Consider the following 18,891-nt stretch of genomic DNA (forward strand, 5'->3'; position numbering starts at 1 on the left):
TGCCTGAATACATGACAATATAGTCAAGCATAAAGGCAAACAGACACTGTATTAGATCTATCCTGCAACAAATTGGACCACAGATCTTGCAATTGCCACTGCAAATTTCTCATTCTTATCAATGACTGAAACTGGTGATAAATCTGGAAACAGGCAGTCTGAGGAAATGTGGCTGTATGTGGCCAAATACTACATGGCTGGAAAATGCTGTTTGCAGCCTTTTCATGAAAGGCACTCGTGAGGGTGCAGAATTTCCTGAATGTATTGCTTTGCTGTCAATAACCCTTGCATTTCTACTAGGGGTGACCAACTGTCAGTGGCATATTCAGGATTTTGAGAGAGACCAAGGTATATACTGTATATCTCCTGTTGTTTTTCAGACAATGTTACAAGGAAACATTTTCAGATGTTACCATCCAATTGGGTTAGAACTTTGCAGGATAATAGGAGATAGTTATATAATAACCATGGTAACTTCTTTCATCTGCAAATTTTGGGATACACAAGCTAAAAGTAAGTAAGTATTAAACTCAAAATACAGGTCATTGAATAGTGATTACCAGCGAATGATCACTGATGAACACCATTACGGTGTAATATAGTATTTAGTGATCAAGACAAAACATTTATAAGTGTTTTTGATATATTTGGTTGTTACTTTTTTTTAAATAAATGGTTTAATTAAAGAAGTGTTAAGTGAAAAACTTTTTATGGCAGAAAATGCTTTTTGTAGGTTGTGTGACAAATTTTCATGAGTTTATATATGAAGGATTGCTTTTTTTACATTGAAACATTTGCATGAGGTATTGGAGAATATTTATTTATAACTTGTTAGTTTTAGAATTTTTTTATCAAAAATTCAAAAACTGAAATATATGATTCTTTTTGTTTTTTTCATTTTTTAACATATTTGAATCCACAACATAAGATAAATTGCTTTTGTAAAAAGGGTTCATGCTGATTGTTGCTAAATGCTGCTATTCCATTTATCACCCATTGATCACTATTTGGTAATTCATATTTAGAGTTTAGTGTTAACTTCAAATATCTTGCAGATAAAAACAGTTACCATAGTTATCATGTAACTAATCCCCTATTAGCCTGCAGAGTTTTAATCAGTTAGTCAGTTGACTTAGAAGTACTTTAGTTGGTTAATCTTACCTAAAACAACTTCTTGCACAATCCCTGGGAAGGATAAATCAACACACAAAAAACTTTTTTATATCTCAGTATGAACAGATTTAGACAAAACAAATGTTTTTGACCATAAACCTGGTCTTCATCAGGCTATTGACCAGTATAAATTTGAATTTATACTAAATCTGTTCATACTGGGATATAAAAAAGGTTTTTTTGTGTGTTAATCTTGCCTAACTGAAGTCATGCAATATGCATTATTACTTTAAAATAAAAAATAACTATAATAAAACTGATGATTGTTCTGGTATCAAGAAGGGGCTGTAGTGCCATAAGCACCCCTGGATACACCCATGCTGACTGTAATGTGTACTAGTGAGCCATTTTCAGCTACCTGGACCAACATGCCAACAGTGAGGGCAAGACAAGTGCTCTCCTTTCTTTAACATGGCAATGGTTCAGAAACCAAAATACAGAATCATTTATAGAAATTACATAATTGTTTCTCTTTAGAAAGTTCATGATATACATAGTACTTTAGCCTGCTTTCAAAAATAGATAATCTCTATATAGGTTGGGGGAGAAAAATCCATTATTTTGTTGCTAGATGGCTGTAGTGATATATATCTCGTAAAGTATTGATCAAACAAGTTCAGACTTGTGCTCTTTGGAAAAGTCACATTCCATACTAAAAAAAAATTATTTTACAGTTTTTTGATTGGTTGATTCAGTTGAGTTATAGGGTGTAAAAGATGGAAGTTAACAAAGAGAAAATTTGATATGTTTTACAATTTTGCTTTGGTAAAGGTGGAAATGCAAGGCAGGTGGCTGAAATTGTGAATGGTGAATGATCCTTATACTGTCACAGCCAATTATGTGCAATTTTGGTTTTGTTGATTCTGTTCTGGTAATTTCAATGTTATGCACCTCGCATAGGTAGGCCTGTCGTTGAAAATGTTGATAAAATCATGGAAATGATCGAAGTAGACTGACATGTTAGCAGTCATAGCATTGCCCAGGAGCTAAAGATTGACCACAAAACAGTTTTAAACCATCTACATAAAGCTGGATTCAAAAAGAAGCTCAATGTTTGGGTGCCACACGAATTGATGCAAAAAAAACATGATGGATCAAATTTCCATCTGCAAAGCCTTAGCCAAATGGAATGAAATCAACTCATTTCTTAAATGGATGGTGACTGGGGATGAGAAATGGGTCACATACGACAATATTGTGCGAAAACGATCATGGTCAAAGTGCGGTGAAGTGGCTTAAATGGTGGCCAAACCAGGGGCCGTATTCTAGTTGCTGATTGGCTAATCATTTGATTAGCCAATCAGCGACCGGCTTGTGAGAGACGAGAGACCAGAGACGGTGACCAGAATACGGCCTCAGGACTAATGACCAGGAAGTTTTTGCTGTGCATTTGGTGGAACTGAAAAGGAATCATCTACTATGACCTGCTTCCATATGGCCAAACACTAAATTCGGACCTCTACTGTCAACAATTGGACCGTTTGAAGCAAGCGATTGACCAGAAGTGGCCAGAATTAGTCAAAAGGAGAGGAGTTGTGTTTCATCAGGACAACGCCAGGCCACACATGTCTATAGTGAGTCACTAGAAACTCCACGAGCTTGGTTTGGAAGTTTTGATGCATCCACCTTATAGTCCAGACCTAGCACTGAGCGATTACCATCTTTTTTATCATTGCAAAACTTCCTCAGTGATAAGAAATTGGCATCAAGAGAAGATTGTGAAAATCGCTTAGTCGAGTTTTTCACTAATAGGGACCAGGGCTTCTATGAGAGAGGCATTATGAAGTTACCTTTAAAATGGCAACAAATTATAAAACAAAACGGTGCATATTTGACCCAAGTCGGACAATCCGAACCATGTTAAATAAAGTCTTGAAATAAATGTAAAAATAATGGATTTCTTTTTCCCCAACCCAATATATTTTAGGTTAATTTACAAGTAAAATAAATTTTTATAAATTTAAAATTGAAAACATTTTAATGTTTTATCAATTTATAGAATATTTTTGTATATTGTAGTTAAATTTATATTGCATTTGTAAACTTCTATACAGTTTTTCTTGATTTTAAATAATGATTGGCAAGTCTCCTTACATTCTAGATAGGCGCTTTCTGCTCTTCAAGATCATAGACGATTGTTTAAGTTGACTTAATTTAGTTTCTCCTGACCAATCTAGATTTGGGTCTACACTTCCGATCAACACTATCAATGGCTTCACTTTGCAATCTTGCTAAAATTTGGAAAGAAAACATACTTTCAGCAATTCTAGTATATAGAATTCTATAGTTTTACAGATTAATCTTATTTTAAAATTACAGAGAGGCCCTAAAAATATATAAATTAACCTGTTGAAAATGATTTGTCACTTATGATTAACAGGATGATAAATCTTTGAAATTTTAAACTTTTATATTTAAAACATAATTATTTCTATTTGGCTTAACAAATCTAATCTGTAATTAGGTTGTCCTGTAAAATTAAACTTAATTCGTCGATAAAACTGTTGAATAAAACATTTTAATTATTATATTATTTTTATATATCATATTAGAAACTAGGTTATTGATGCCTATTCTGAGTAATTAGCCATTTGAGTTATACAATATTTAACATCTTCGGTAGGTTTATTCATCATCTACTGTATTCACAACCTCAGTTTATCATCAGGAATAAAAAAGAGAAAATGATATACCTTGGCATATTTTGCTTACCGGAAAGATTAATGTCCTGACAGTACAAGGTATGTAACATATTCCTTTGTATAGTTCATTTTTCTGTGGATCGGTAGCCATACCCTGTATTAATATGATATCTTCTACGTCAGATGCCAAATCCAGAATATTCAGTTTTTTAGTATCCGGTATATATGCTCTTGACAAGTACATGATTATTCTACTGTAAGGCCATTCCTATGTATGATAATTTATAAAATTATAAACATTTTCATTTTTAGATTTATATATAAAGATTTTAAAAAATGATTAATAAATAACCTGAAAATCTGGATGATTTCGTAAAACATGTTTAGCAATCCTTAAGGAACAACTCCTCCACATTTTATACTCTAAACTTGGGTCATCATTAAAGGTGTTAAGTGCTTCCATCATATCTTTGTAAGGTATGTAGAACACCTAAAGATTAAGATAAGATTAGCATAAATTTAAAACAACTTAAAATTCTTCTAATTGGCATCATGAATGAAAATACTATTTTCAAGAGTAAGAGAAGGGGCATTTTTCGATTTTTACTTGATTTCTGGTAATTATGTACATAGTTATAATTATTTATTGAATAAAAAAAAAGTTAAATTTAGGCATGTTTTTTTTCTGTTTTGATCCACCCAAAACTGTTTAAAAATCTGGTATGTTAATGATCAAGGGCAAGGTAACTAGTTTACTAAGTTCTGGTACAAAATTTGCATTAGTTTTTCCATGTCTGTGATATGCATTTCATTTAAATTTTCATACATGTTCTATTTGCTATTTAAACTCTCAAATTCTTTGTAAGGTAAGTTGTTGTCTTTATTTTATTAGCCATGAAGAAACTGTAATTTTCATGTTGATGTTTGACTGGTTTTAATCTGAAGTTGATGGTTTAAAAATTGTCAAAACTGTTTTCATTATTTTTAGTAAGTATAATTTTTTCTGGATATTGGTAGAGTTATATGCATTGGACTTAAGAAACTATGAAACAATTCTACAAGTTTTTCTTTGAGGTGTGGAATCTGAAATTTTTTTTTCCAAATCCCAAGAATGTTACAAGAAACTTGGCACGCTGTACCATGAAGAGTTACAAGAACAATAACAATATTGAAGATGACCAAGAAGTGAAGGATAGAAAGACTCCAGGCACACAGAAGACTTTGAAGATCCAAATAAGAAATCCTCACCAATGCCAAAGAAAGCTGGCCTTACAGATGAATGTCTGAAGACAAACCATTATTACTAACACTGAAAAATGGATCTCATACATAAGGTTTTAAACTGTGATATCTATCACATTTTGATGCATGCTCAAAATAAAAGCTGGTTTGACAAAAAGATGTGAAAAATATTCTCTTCACAGATGAAAAAATCCTTACTGTGGAGGAAAAATTTAATATGCAAAATGATTGTGTCTGCCAAATTAGTGAAATATATTCCCCCTGGAAGTGTCAAAGTCAGGGCTCACAACCCTGGAGGTGTTAAGGTCTGAGTAGAGATCACTTAGCAAGAACTTTTTTTGTATCAGCAGGGGTTAAAGTGGATGCCAGGAATGACAAAATAGATCCCACATCTAGTGGTGGAACCGTTGAATAAGAATTCTGTTAAAAATCAAACTTGGACTTTTCAACAAGACTAAGCTTTGGTTCACAGTACCAAAAACTACATAGGAACTTTCTCTTTTAACCAATCCTAATATGAACCCATTAAATTACTTCACATGGTTAAAGTTTGAGCTAAGGTCTGTGCTAAATCCCATACAAGTGTTGAGGCTCTGAAGAAACCATTTCTGCCAGAACAGACTGTTTTTTCTTATGGAAAGTGTGTACCACCTTAGAAGAGTGGAGATATAAGGCTTCTCCTTTGATCAAAACATTGTGGCAGACACTTTGAACTTTAGATATGCATGCATTATTACCTATTTGAACTGTATCTGAACTTTTTAACATATATACGTGGTACGATCCAAAAGTTCGAGGACTGCAGTAATCTATGGCAACAAAAGCATGTATTTGAAGTTACAGCGTATGAAATGGATTCTACCAAACCACCTCTACGTGTTCGTTCAGGTTAATTTCACCCATGTCATGTGATTAAACCGCGAGCGCTGCTGTTTTTTTCCGGAGATGGTTACCTTTGTTCTGCGACGTAATAAAAGTGGAGTTTCAAGAACAATATCCAACATTTCGACTTGGCCATGGTAGAATCACCGTACACCTTTCTTAGCAATTTTAAAGTCTCCGTAGGTGTTTTACCTAAACGCCGACAAAATTTAATGTTGGAGGTTGTTCTTGCAGTCCCCGAACTTTTGGATCGTACCACGTATTAACTATTATACCTTGTATAAGTGTAGTTAGTAAATTTCAAATTATGGTCTAAATTTTATCTTGAGAAACTAAGCAAAAAATTCAGATCTGAAGAGAGATTTGAGAGTTTTTAATTTACACCAAATCTGACACTTTCTCATAACTTTCAAAATCTAATACTTAAAAAAAAAAAAAAAAGGATATCTTGCAAGTTATAAGATTAATTATGTAAGTTGATTCATTGATAACCTACATAAAGTAAATGCAAATGATGTTTTGCATAAGATAGATTTTACTAATAATCTTTTAGCATATTTTGAAGCATTTTTGTAATTTAATTGTACGAATTTTTACAAATTATCTAAAGATTCCTATTAAAATTAAAATATCCTTATATATAATAAACTATCAAAATAGTTTATTATAAGCCCTATATAAGGATATTACAATTAAATCACAGCTACAATTACTAGTTAAAATATAATAACCTATAAAAATGGAATTTTACTGACCTGCACTTCAGTATCAGCGATTGCCGAAGTGCTCCTTGGCTTCCCTGTCAAAATTCCTAATTCTCCTAATAGTTTACCCACTGTCAGATAGTCCTCTAGTTCTTGCTGATTCGGAAACCAATGGAAAGAATCGACGTTTAATAAACTTCCATCTTGAGTTGGTTCGATTCTTCCGACAACCTTAAAATATATTTAGAAATAAGAACATTACGCATTATGCATTTTAAAATAAATGCTATTAACAGTAATAAGATTAACAACCTTTACGAGACCGACGGTTATAACGTAAATTCCCGAAGGTTCGTCTCCAGCTTCCTCTATAGTGCATCCTTTGGAAAAACAAATAACTTCGGCTCTTTCCTGGAAATTAATTATAAACTGTTATAAATCTATAAATTAGTTAATTTAATTTAGTGTAGAATTTTAAAGTCAGTATATAAAACTTTAGATTAATAAATTTTGAAATTCTATGACTTGATACACGCAGAAAAATCAGCATTGTTGTTATATACTGTATTCCATTTAAAATTAAGACAAGTGGCTTTAAAATTTATTCTAAAACCTATGATTTGTAAGTGTCTTTGTCTTGTTTCTTATTATAAATTGCTTTGAATTCTAAATAAACCTACACAAAATTTATTGAAAAATCAACTATTTATTTCAATTTTTTAAACAGTTGAAAGTAGCAAAATATCCTTTGATCTTACCCAATAATAAATTATGCAACTAACAACACTATATTGAAAACTTTTCATAAAGACTTTCCTGATATCACCGAGAAAATAATAATTAAAATTTATATATAATGTTTTCGTATTTTTATTAAAATATATATGTATTAATAATATTACCACGATAAAATTAAAAACTGCTTCATTCCCGGCGATCCAATCGACGTTCTTTAATAACTCAATGGGTGGTGCAGGAAGCATACTCGTAGGTGCATTTAGTAATTTTTTCATTCGTTTCTCAATTATCTAGTTTCCAAAAGAAAGAAAATTCTTTAATTCAAAGTTCCAGAAAAAATGGCAAAATTAATAGGTAAAATGACTGAATTTATATATATTTATATATAATTCAAAATAGGGGGCCGAGACCTCGATTATGCATTGTAAACTTCCGGTTTAGACTGGAAGTCACATGATTTTTTAAATTAAAAGATGATTAAGAAAAGTTCTTATGTTGGGAAGCTCCCTGATCCACGGGGACATTCAAATTTATTAAAGTCCTACAAGGATTTTATAGTCATCTGTATGTAAAAAATCAATCAATCAATCAATCAGAAACATTTATTTGTTGTAGCTTTCGCATTTACAAAGTGGTTACATAATTCGTAGCAACATTATTAAATACAAACATTGTTATTCATCATTGTAAATAGATATAGATCGATTTGATAAATCTCAGTTGAAACCTTTCCAATTTATCGACAAAAGATGGTTTTCAAATAGAAAACATAAATCCCAAACTTGAGAGTATCAAGGAATCACACAATCGAAAGTATGACTCAGTAGAAGAATGCTTCATTCTAACCATGAGCTTTATTAGATTACCAAGTTAAAGTTTATATTTCAAAAACAATTTGTCTAAGTGAAAAGAAAACTAGCCCTGTGGAGTAAACCAGATACCCAAATATTTGTAAGATGAGACAACCTCTAACTCAGAGTTAGATAAATAAAATTTATCAGTTTTTCCCACTCTGCCCCATCTCCGAAAAACCATTATTTTGGATTTAACCTCATTAATAAGCAGTTTATTAGACTTACAATAATTCTGTAGAAGGTTGTTTCCTCTGAAGGCCAATAGGTGAATACGAAAATATTACAATATCTTCGGCAGACAGAAGACAATTCAGTTCTACTTTTGGTGATATAGATATACCCATAGTATTATGACTATGAAAAAAGTCCGAAAGATCATTGACAAATAAGTTAAACAAAATAGGGCTAAATGGTTCAACCTGTGGAAGACCTTTATTAGCAATTACAGCTTCTGAAATACAACGATTAACTTCAATTTGAAAGGCAGTATCAGAAAACAATTGTCTTAATCTTTTATTAATCTTACAGATTAATAAAAAAAGAAATACCTATCCGAGAAAGCTTCGACCATAAAATATCATGATCTAATGTATCAAACGTCCTTGACAAATCAATGAATCCACCATATAATTTATTACGTTTCTTAGCTAGAACTAATTGCAAAATTCCAAGAAAAAGGAATAAATTGGAACCAACGCCTTTATTCAAAAAATCTTTTAAGCAAGATATAAGCAAACCCCGCGTTTCTTTATGCAGCGCTTCACAGCGAACACACTGAAACTGGTTTCTAATTGGCCAACACTGCTCGTGACGTCATTTCGCTACACACTCGCTGCATAAAGAAACGGACGAAATGGACGAAAACTAAAAACGAAGTTTTTAGTTTTCGTCCATTTCGTCCGTTTCTTTATGCAGCGATCTATCACCAGAAATGCAGCATTCTCGATATGCAGCATTCTATCACCAGAAATGGACGAAAACGTCGGAATTCGTTCATTTCTGGTGATAGAATGTCGGAAACCAAAGACAGAACTTCCGACGAATTACCCTTTAATACGGCGATAACACTATTATTTCGCCGACGTTCATTAGACGATGAATCTAAGAGATAAGCCTATAAAAAAAAAAAAAAAGGAAGTCTGAGTAGTAGAAAACACATTTGAAGTTAGATAGTTCTTCCACCTTCTCCACATTAATGAGACAATGTTCAAAGTCTTTATGTAAATTTGTCGGCCATTCAAATTTAGTAGCTAAATCCTCGAGTTTAGTCAGAATGCTGTCAAATCTTCTCCAAAAGGAAAATAAATTTTGAAGTACATTAGTAGACGAGGACAATAGAGGAAAAAATTATTTGAGTCGTTGGGATTTTAGAACTAGTTCGCTAAGATATCTTTGTCGTTTTCCAACAAACGATATGGACGACTTTGAAGGAGGGAAGGAGGAGTGCGACACCACCAAACAGTAATAAATCACGTAGTAATAAATATATGTCAAAATTTCCAGTAAAACTCAACACTATTCTAATGTTTTATCAGTGGTGAGACGGGGGCATAGCGTATCCAGTTCAGATGTTTGGAGATAAGAATAATTACAGGTGGTGTCTACCAGTCAAAATTTTAAGCCAGCGGCCGCCATCTTGGTTTATCAAAACGTGACAGCATTATTATTTATTTACTTATACAAAATACAAAAAAAGTGATGCCAATTATGCGAAATAGGTTTCTCTGCAAAGTAACAACACTATAAGCCTAACAAAAATGAAACATGACGACGTAATATAGACAACATAACATGTAATTCATATTATATTATTGTATAATATATAGAGCTTTTTTAGAGTCTTTTAAAACAGTTTCTCAAACTTTTTGGTCCGCGACCCCCTTTTGCACTTAAAAATTTCAAAGGACCCCCGAAGAATGAGTATGTGTAGAAAAACATCCCAGAGGGAGGGGGGTTAATTTAAATTCAGGACGAGTTAATTTTTGTTTAATTAATCAATTCCATGTTGAAATTTCTCTCCGTTGCGTGTCGCTTTGCGTTGAATTTTGTCAATGTTAAGACTAACGAAATTTTTTTAAAAATTATTTCTTTATTTTTCACAAACAAAATAAATATATTAAAAAATATAAAAACAAAAAACATTATATTTCGGAAGTTTATCTAGTCTCAAAACGTTCCAATTCAGCACAACACAGTCCTCGGAAAAACAAGCGTAACTTACCATTCACGATGGGAAAAAAGTCTCGTTCAAATACTGGCGCGTCCTTAAGTACCCTCTCATGGTCGCGCCAGGCTGCCAGCTAAAAACGCATATCAACTAAAATAATATCGGAGTATCCCAAGACATAGCCAAATATTGCAGCCACAGCACTAGCGGAAATTCAAAATTGCCGACTGAAACGCTTTCGGTTGATCGGTTTTCGGATAATCGACGCTCTACTGTATTTCTAACTCGACTTGCCTACAGACGCAACGCTGCTAGCGGACATCGTTCCAAATGACAACGCTGTTCTATCATAGTTTAGGCGGAGAGTGGAACTCGGGGGATTCCCCGATAGCGCACAAATTTATGAATATTATATTTAGGCTCGTATTTAAATATTTATATTGTTTTTATTATTTATATGTGCAATTTATTTAAGTAAAAATTATTTTATATATTTTTTATTTCTATTATTTCTAAACATGAATCTATAGTAAATTTATAAAATATTTGAAAAAAAAATTGATTTGGCATCAATTTTTCAGCGACCCCCCAAATATTTTTCACGACCCCCTTAGGGGTCGCGACCCCCACTTTGAGAATCAATGGTTTAAAAGAACAAAAATCTAGATATACCGTAGTAGGTTTGCCACGTTATTGATAGAGTTGATCATTGTCAGTTTTTGAGATATCTCGTACAGTTGAAATGAAATTTCTGCATTAATGCACTTGATTGATCAAAACAACCACGTCATGGTTAATACTAGTTATTCTGTAGCAAAACAAAACAGCTCCGGATTCTGCTTCGGCTTCACACGAAAACACAAATATGGCGGACATGTTTCTAACGTTCTGTGTAAAATCTACACCGCAGGTTCGGGAGAGGACGTTCACGTTCAACGTCATAACTGATAAAAACGTCAAGAATCGTTTAAAACAACCACATGTGCGGTCTCAGGCAGTGCACGTTAAACTCTGCTAATTTAGTTGGCTTCAACTTTGATATTAGAAAAACTGGTTTAGGACACGCCTATTATTATTAATCAATGTTGCATTGCTCCTTCAAATTCGATCTCGGGTCCCCAAAGCGGTAGGATGTCGCCTTAACCGCCATCAAATACACGAAAAGTTTAAAAATGTTATTATACAGGAATAAATTAGGCCTATATCTTCTGATTAGTTTTTATAGTTTTCATGTTTATAGTAGGACACACAGATTGGCGTTGCGATACTTTTATTATTACCTAAATTGTATTTTTATTTATACAATTATATTCGCTGAAACTAGATCTTAATTATTAAAAATGTAACTTTACTTACCGAATTTAATTTAATATAAACGCCATCTTCTAGAAGTCCCAATTCTTTTAATCCATTTAATTCCGTTCCTAGATCATTAAGAGTCTGTCGAGAAGCGTGACGAGTTTTAACAGCAACAGCAACACCCGGATGTTCTCCTTGCAGTTGAGAAAGTTCTTTTAAAATCTACAGAAGCAAACAAATTGAAGATAATTTACGAGATATAGTATAAAACCCTGGTATAAATCATCCGGAGAGCAAAGACGTACTTGCAGTCTAGTTTCTTCACAAATCTTCTTCAACTGATTAGTAATGGGTGGATAGCTAGATATGGAGTCTAACACTTTCATTACTTCTTCTTGGCCAATTAAAAACCCACAACATATATCAAATCCGGCGTAAAACTGCACGTTAATACGACCGTTTACGAAGTTAGCGAGGCAAGTTATCAAACACTGTAAGAAAATGTTAAGATCAGTCGAGGTTGAATAAACTCAGAAGACAAGATAACTCACCTTGAATATTCTAAATATCCTTGTGATTCTAATGAGTCTAAAACTTCTTGATACAATAAGGTAAGTCGTGGGACGACTGTCATATCGTTGATAGTAGTGGAAACATATATCTACGAACATATCGGCTAATTGAAGAATTAATATTATAAAATCCAGTTTGTTCCAACGGTTGTTCCAATAGTTCCAAAATCCTAAACCGATAACCTATGAGAGAGCATTTCATATCTTTTAATGTTTTATTTAATGGGAAATTTTGTATCTGATATCCTCTGTTTACCTTCAAGACCATCTCGAAGACATAAAATACAACGAAACAACAGTTAACAAATATTAATCCACTTATTCCAAAACCATATCGAACACTTTGTGGATTGGCATACGATATTATTTCCATAATTATCAAGATAACATTAAAGAATAGAACCAAATACACAAATGTCTGAAAGATATCACTTGTCACCAATTTATTAAGATGTCTGTGATATTCTTTTATATGCTTTCTTTCGGACTGCGTTTGATTTCGGGGTGTAATGCGATGTCTTAAGAGTTTAATCTACAATAGTCAAATTATATATTAGAGAATGAATTCGTGTTGAAAATTTGAAATAAAAATAGATTTATGTTTACCAAACAGGTATATATGCCACTAATTTGCCAATGATATCTCAAGTCTTCTACGGATAAATGCCTAAAAAATAAATTAATTAATTTTCAGTTAATTAAATTTATGAAAAAAAAAACACTTTATTACATTTCAAGACATATTTCTTTATTAGAAGTGATTCGAATTGCATTAAATTTAATATATTTTTTTATAATTAACGATTACTTCTGTCTTTTGCTAAATCACAACAATAATCTTACAACATTGGAAAATAAATACACTGTGCTAGATCATTCATCTAGAAAACATTTTACATTATAAAGTATACCTATATCTTATTCAAACGATGTTAGTAAAATGCTAAAGCGAGGTGGTATTTTGCTTTCACGATCTAATTCAATAAGCTATTATCCGCCGTAACTGGTATCGGTGAACGTCAGTGCCAGTATGATAATAATATTATCCTTCATGACAACTAGGATTAGATACGTCCGAAGAGGATTTGCCATACCCTGTATACCTAATATGATTATTTATGAATAATAAAGGTAAAACAAAAGATGTGTAACTGTAGTATTTCTATTTTTGTCAAAATTTCTTATTTGTTACGAATGATTTTATTATGTTAGCGTTAAACTATTTTTAAAACACTATAGTAAAATTTATTAACTCCATACCCTCCTCTATCAGCAGCATCATCAGCAGCTCCAACAAGAGCGAGAACTGTGTCTTGTCCTAATAAACCGTGATTGAACTGTCTCCAATAACTTACCTGTAAAATTACATTATTTAAGAGTGGTTCAAACAATTTTTTAAATTATAAATTATCTTTATTATGTTTACTTTCTGAGCAGCTAACATTCTCAAATTGGCTTCTTTACTCATTTCTTCAAGTTCTTTAGCACTAGGCTCTATTACGTGAGAACTATTACAATCTGGACACGTACTTTGTCTCAAAGGAATAAAGGCCATAGTATCTTTATTCGCATCCTTTTGCAAATAGAATTATTCTTAACTGTTATCTAATCTGCAGAAAAACTTATATATTACCTTAACCAAAATTTTATATTACCTTAGTAGCTCTTCCGTAAGGATCTTCGATAATCGTAAACTTCTCAATAAATTTCCAGTCGGCATCAGCAACAAGCGGTGCATTTCTCTGAGCGTGTAATGAATTTTCTCTCACTTCCTTCAAATGTTGTACAGCAATAGCCATATTGCCTCGTGTAATGTGTGAAATATCACTCATACCTATAAAATAAAAGAAAGTTTATTTTTACTTTATTGCCATTCATCATTATGTTAACCCTAATATCATCTTACCTAACAATTTTAACAAAGGCTTAATAGTGGTAGCATTAAACAGTAGAGTCAATGTCACGATTCCAGCAACATGTATTAGGATCTAATTTCAAAAATCATGCATATTTCTTAATTTAAAGGATCTCAGAAACCAACTAATAATTATAAGTTTAATGAAAAATGTCTCGTTTGTCATTAGATAAGAAAAAAAAACAAAATTTTAAAGATAATGTTACTGAAGTAAAACAAATTGCAGAATAATTTATGGTATAATTTATAATTCAAACATGTAACAGAAATAAATATTTACCTTATGCCCGACTAATTCTGGGTCTATGCCTTCTTGTTGCGCTACTAAGAGGGCTAGAGCTAGACCAACTGCCCCTCTAAGACCTCCCCAAGTCATAATAATTACTTCTTGCCATTTTAATCCGTAACCAAGTCTAGAGAGTACAGGGCTAAACAGCACTATCATTACTAATCTAAATGAAAACATATATACACATATATTGATATGTCTACAATTTAAAACTAAATTATAATGATAAATGTATGTACCTGAAAAATGTAGCGCCAATATATGTCAGTATAATAAGAAACCAATCTTGTCCTTCTATATGACTTGCTGCTCTTTCCGTTATAACTAGGCCCACTACTATAAAAATTACCGTGTTTGCTAAGTAAGATAGCATCTCCCAAAATCTGTAAAATTTAAGAGAAACGTGTTTAGACAATTTTAATAAATTTTATGTTGATAAATATAAATATTTTAGTGCAAGTATTATAAAAATTACTTGAAGGCTTTACCTGTGAACAAATCCTTCAACTTCGGGACTAATGCTAGCTTTCTCAGCACTTATAACAACACCCAAAATGACAACTGCCAACAATCCAGAAACATGTAACACAACTTCTGCAAGGTAGTATGTCAAATATGCAGCGCTTAACGTTACTGTGATTTCAATAACGGCATCGTTAAATATATGCGAAAGGCAGAACACTGCTAATTTTCCGACTGTAAAACCAAGCGCTGGTCCACCTAAAGCAATCTGACAAAATTTCAAGAAAATCTGCGTAGCTGTTACAGTAGTTCCTGGTACTACTAATTCTCTTAAGATGTCGTACGCTACAATTGCAGAACCATCGTTTAGTAACGATTCACCTTCGATAAGAGTGGATAACGATTTCGATGCTCCTATAACAAATAAAATAAAATAAAAACTCGATAGTCTTTGTACTTTTATATTATAAATATAAACAATATAAAACTTACCCAACTCTCGAAGCAACGCTACTACAGCAACGGGATCTGTAGCACTGAGAATGGAGCCAAAAAGAAAAGAAGTGGCCCAATTCCACTGATATTCGGAAAATATTTTATAAGATAACACGGCAGTTAATGCAGAAGAAACAACTGAAAGACACAGTAATTCATTATCTTTAACTGAACTAACTAATTTTTCGAAATAGATAAATAAACGAATGAGAGACTTACTCAATCCAGGAACAGAGAGGATTAGACATTGAGCGAAACATCTTAGAAAAGTATGAGCATCGAGAGCGAAAGCAGATTCGAAGATGAGGATGGGTAAAAAGACGTGCAGAATAACGTGAGGATCTATTCTTGTAATCTGCGTGTATTTTTCGAGGCTGGAGAATTTGGAGGAAGCCAAACCAAACAGAGCACCACAAACTAATAATACAACTGTGTAAGGCAGACGAATTTTCTTCAATAAAAATCGCACTAGAGCTGGAAATGTGTTTAAAAGTTAATATGTAAATTCTATTAATGCTTTTAAGTATACAAGGTGTGGCAGAAAAGTAGACAATTTTTTTTAAACAATTTTATTTAAAATTTTTATACATTGATGTTATTCCCTTCATATTAGTTTTCTTCGGCAGCTATGCATCGGCGGAGGCATTGTTGCCAGTCTTCGTTGCAGTGCTAGAAGGCTTCAACTGGAATCGCCTGCAGCAACGCGGTTATGCTCCTTTGGAAGTTATCGACAATACCAAGATGACGTCCTTTCGAATGGATTTTGATCTTGAGGAACAAAATAAAATCACCCGGACTGAGAACAGGCAAACAGGGTGCCTGGGGAACCACAGGAAATTCCTTTTCTATCAAAAACTGGTTGATGGAGATGGCAGTGTGACAGGAGGAGTTTTCATGGTGGAGCATCTGAGTGTTCGCAATGTCCTGTCTGATTCGAAACACTCAATGTTAGTCGACGGTCTGACCTCACAAGAACCCTCACTCGTTCCACATTTTCCGCAGTTCTCAATGTTGAATGCCTTCCTGAGCGAGGTTCGTCTTCTGCTTCTAGGCCCTCCAAGAAATGCTTTGTGCCACCGAAAAACTTGTGCTTATGATAAGAAATGTTTTTCTTAGGCCGGTTGCAACTTTTCGTAAGTCAACCTCGCGGGTTCACCAACACAAAATTTGATGACAACTCCAAATTTCGCTATTACATTTTTCGTAACGCAATATAAAAACAAAACTTTCACTTATCACGCTCTCTAGGATCGCATAGTTACCGCACGAGTGTGAAACTGTTACTGAGTATCTAGGAGGGACTGGCATACGAGCTACGTTAAAGGGAAGTCTACATGTTGCCAAATCGCTCTCAGTGATGCCAATCTCATTACTTTTCTGCCACACCTTGTATTTCAAACATTTTAAGCTTTTATTAATTCATATGCCTTTGTGTCCTTATTTTATACAATTTATTATATAAACGTCTACTAGGGCATATCGTATTATTAGGACTTATTGTATTGGTGTTCCGTTTCTGCAAATTGAGGAAAACTTATTCAGAAAAAACAATCTTTATTGTTCACTGTACACACTATATTTGTGTTTCGGACCTCAAGGTCTTTCTTTAGCAGGTTTACAGTAACACGGTGCAAAAAACAAAATATATAAAATGATTAACTTACAATTAACGTACTACGTTCTTCCTTCGAAAGCTTTGTTTTGTTGACCAGAAGAAATAATCATTTTGTTTTGTCAATAACTGTTGCTCTAAATTTTTAAAATATCTAGCTTTCTTGGCTCTCAATAAATTAAAATGCATTGTTTCACATTTCTTATAAATTATTAAATTTTCTTCTCTTGATTCTTTTCTAAATTGCACTAAAGCTCTATTTTTCTGTCAGTTTAGTATATAACATCTAAGATCATACCAAGGTTTCTTAAAACAGCACATTTTCTTATTATTTTCCAGTTCTTATTCTAATAAATTCCTCCTTATTCTCTCCAATTGTATTTATACTTATTTTCCATTTACCGATGAAATTGCTGGAATTTTAATTTTATCACAAATTTTCAATTGAAACTCCTGATAATTATATTCTATTCTTTTGTGTGTTAAGGGTTTAGTCTTATATTCTCGATTAATTGAGACAACAAAACCATCTGTTACCTGGTTTTGTTGACTAGCTATATTACAATTTAAAACTTCAATATTCGAACACAAAACCATCATCATATTGGAACAGATTATTAAGTCTATCACAGCTTTTTCACTATTTGTGATACAAGTAAATTCGGATGAACAGTCACTCTTTAATCGTCCATTTAAAATATACAGTTGAAATCCATTCATTTGTTTTAATAGTTGCAATTCTAATTTATTGTGTTCATTATCTTTTGATTGATGATTATTCAATATTAGGGCATTTGGTCTTCTATATTTATTATCTGGTAACTGTGCAATTCTAGAACTAACCTGTTGCCATTCTTTTAATTTTTTTTTCTGTTTAAGCTTATTAAAGAACTAGAGAGTCATGTCATCGCGCGTGGACTGTACTAAAATATTTCTGAAATCTTTCGGTAATCCGACACTTGTTGAAGCCTATATTTTATAATACTTTATTGACATTTATTTATAATAATATAAACTGATACTGTAAATTTCTGGTTTCCAATTATTATTCGATGTCGATAATGATTATAATTTAAAAAACCTTTGGTAATATCAAAAAATGTAAATCTGTTATAATTAAATATATATTCAACTTATATAAAAACCTTAAATTTTAAAAAATAATGAATGTATGTTCTCACCTCCGAGAGCAATGCTAACAAATAAAAACAAAATACTATATGGTTGCATCTTGGGATTAACAATGCTAGCGTCATGGTTCCTTCCAGTATCATTCCATTCAGAAAAATTGTACATTTTGAAGCCAAAAGACTCTTTACTTTTTTTACACTTGTTTTATAGGTTACCTGTAATTAAGTTAAAACAGATTATATCTTGACAGAATACTTGTCGTGGTGTTTTTACTTAAATCGGTAAATAAAATCATTTTTTTTCAAATATGTTTGAAGCTTTAATCCTAATATAACTTGAAACTTTATCATATAAATGAAGAGAGATTTGTTGTATTATTATTTTTTCCCGCACTGTGGTCACTAAGAGATGCCTTCCGACCTAATTCGGGTAATCCAAAAGCCCCAGGAATTTTTTGAGAGGGTTTGTCCCTGATGTATCCCTTCTCTCATCAACCGGCTACCTCATTGTGCGCTTGATCGAACCTACGATTAACCTAAAAGCCCTTCTTGATGCCCACAAGGATAGAAGAGACAAAAACGTGATGAATTTAAAACTGACACTTGTAATTCATAGCTTTATAAATTTATTGATAGAAGTCGAGGGATGCCCGGTCCATTTAGTAGTTTTTGAAGAGTACAGTATATTAAGAATCTAAACAGTGTTAAAAGTTGC

General features: G+C 32.6%; 1 protein-coding gene across 1 annotated transcript; it reads right to left on the bottom strand.

Moving 5' to 3' along the window:
* Positions 1-3,148: 3,148 nt before the first annotated feature.
* Positions 3,149-18,378, bottom strand: LOC136980812 (sperm-specific sodium:proton exchanger-like). Its single transcript, XM_067277002.1, has 21 exons — positions 18,228-18,378; positions 15,654-15,908; positions 15,432-15,572; positions 14,966-15,353; positions 14,717-14,860; positions 14,469-14,640; positions 14,180-14,261; positions 13,929-14,107; positions 13,700-13,846; positions 13,534-13,628; positions 12,880-12,940; positions 12,530-12,805; positions 12,253-12,456; positions 12,007-12,192; positions 11,759-11,923; positions 7,546-7,671; positions 6,956-7,054; positions 6,695-6,874; positions 4,168-4,305; positions 3,886-4,083; positions 3,149-3,404 (listed from the first exon to the last, which is right to left on the bottom strand). Exons 1-21 carry the CDS (start codon positions 18,340-18,342, stop codon positions 3,264-3,266), a joined length of 3,492 nt encoding a protein of 1,163 aa, XP_067133103.1. The 5' UTR covers positions 18,343-18,378; the 3' UTR covers positions 3,149-3,263.
* Between the last annotated feature and the right edge of the window lie 513 nt (positions 18,379-18,891).

The sequence above is a fragment of the Centruroides vittatus genome, unplaced genomic scaffold, assembly GCF_030686945.1.
Source record: "Centruroides vittatus isolate TY-2023 unplaced genomic scaffold, ASM3068694v2 contig_726, whole genome shotgun sequence".
NCBI lineage: Eukaryota > Metazoa > Arthropoda > Arachnida > Scorpiones > Buthidae > Centruroides > Centruroides vittatus.

Bases quoted from the DNA above. Each gene is read 5' to 3' on its own strand.
- LOC136980812 (XM_067277002.1), bottom strand. From the start codon at position 18,342: ATGTACAATTTTTCTGAATGGAATGATACTGGAAGGAACCATGACGCT. The intron at 15,354-15,431 runs GTAAGTTTTATA...TATTTGTTATAG, and splicing joins AGCGTTGCTTCGAGAGTTGG to GAGCATCGAAATCGTTATCC. The intron at 11,924-12,006 runs GTACGTCTTTGC...TTGCTTCTGTAG, and splicing joins GTGAAGAAACTAGACTGCAA to ATTTTAAAAGAACTTTCTCA.